This window comes from Fonticula alba (assembly GCF_000388065.1).
Source record: "Fonticula alba strain ATCC 38817 unplaced genomic scaffold supercont2.34, whole genome shotgun sequence".
NCBI classification, from domain to species: Eukaryota; order Rotosphaerida; family Fonticulaceae; genus Fonticula; species Fonticula alba.
In genome coordinates, this window is record NW_009243004.1 from 29,373 (window position 1) to 30,793 (window position 1,421).

A 1,421-nucleotide genomic window follows, 5' to 3' on the forward strand; every position below is an offset into this window, starting at 1 on the left:
GGAAGAGAGGAAGAGGGGAAGAGAGGAAGAGAGGAAGAGGGGAAGAGAGGAAGAGGGGAAGAGAGGAAGAGGGGAAGAGAGGAAGAGAGCAAGAGAGGCGATCGTCCGGAACAGCGAAAGACAAGGGCGCGCGAGGTTAGCATGGCAGGAAGGAGACACATCGCCCCCTCCTCCGGGGCGCGAGAGGGAGGAGAGGCAAAAGGAAAAAGGCAACATCGCAAAAAAGCAGCCCCCCAGCCCCGGGAAAGACGACGCACCCGCAGGCGCCGAGAGGTGACCCACTCGAGCCAGGTCGTCTGCCGGGCGAAGTCCACGGCCTCACGGTGGGCCAGGACACTGGCCTCCTCCGGGGAAAGGCCACCAGCGCCGGGGGTCGCGGCCATGGCCGGCTCCGGCTCCACCAGCCACGCCCGGCGCTTGGTCACCGACATGGCACCCACATGGACAAGCAGCTCGAAGAAGTCCGTCGAGCCCAGGTCCTGCGGCAGGGTGGCCAGGGCCCGGTCAAAGTCCAGGCCGTACTCCTCCTCGGTGATGAGCCACTCCGGGGCAGCCCCGGGGCCGGCCCCAGGCCCGGGGATGGTCGGCAGACGAACATCCAACACCACGATGGACCGCACCGCGCGGCCGGTCTCCTCGTCGATGAGCGGCTGGCAGCCGGCCCCAAAGTGCCGGGCGTCCAGCCCGCTGAAGATGGCCCGGCACACGGCCGACTGCTCGGCCGCCGAGGCCGAGCACTTGACCACCCGGGCACCGGGCTTCCCGGCCGCCGGGCGCAGGGTGACAATGGCCCGGGCACCGGCCACCAGCCGGGCCAGCGGCACCGCATGCGGATGGCTCCCGGTCAGGGCCGACGCATGGAGCGCCTCAATGTCGTGGATGGTGGGCATCCGGTCGGTCGGGCCCAGGCTGGCAGCGCGCACGGCCGACTCGGCCAGCTCCGGCAGGAAAACCGGGCCCACGCCGAAGAACCGCACGTCGGCCGGGACCAGGCTCGGGGGCGGCGGCGAGCCGGCCGCCGCCGTCGTCATGGTGCCGGTGGAATCCGAGCCCGAAGCCGGGTCCTCATCATCGACGTCGCCATCACCGCCGGCGGTGGCCAGCGCCCCGGCGAAGGTGGGCGGGTATTGCGGCAGGGCGCGGCCGATGCGCGCCAGCCGGTCCAGCACGGCGCCCACGGTACCGGGCGGATTGGCCGGGATGCCGGGGCCCACCGCGTGCTGGTGCGGCATGCCCAGCAGCGGGACCACCACGTAGTTCGGCCCGATGGTCACCGTGGAGGTGTACTGCTCGAGGGAGACTTCGGGCGCGGCCGGTGCCCCGGGGACCAGGGTGCGCGGTCCACAGGCCAGGTCCAGATCGACCACGGCGCCGAGAGGGGCGTCAGCGATGCCGAGCTCGGGGTTACTGTGCGGGGGGGG

General features: G+C 71.4%; 1 protein-coding gene across 1 annotated transcript in view; it reads right to left on the reverse strand.

The window, feature by feature from the left end:
* The window catches only part of H696_06232 (hypothetical protein), a gene marked incomplete at both ends in the record, with an annotated part of 6,821 nt that extends 5,589 nt beyond the window's left edge, over positions 1–1,232 (reverse strand). The window contains one exon of the mRNA XM_009499980.1: positions 258–1,232. Coding sequence (XP_009498255.1) covers positions 258–1,232 — 975 coding nt within the window. The remainder of the gene's footprint in view (positions 1–257) is intronic.
* Positions 1,233–1,421: the final 189 nt, after the last annotated feature.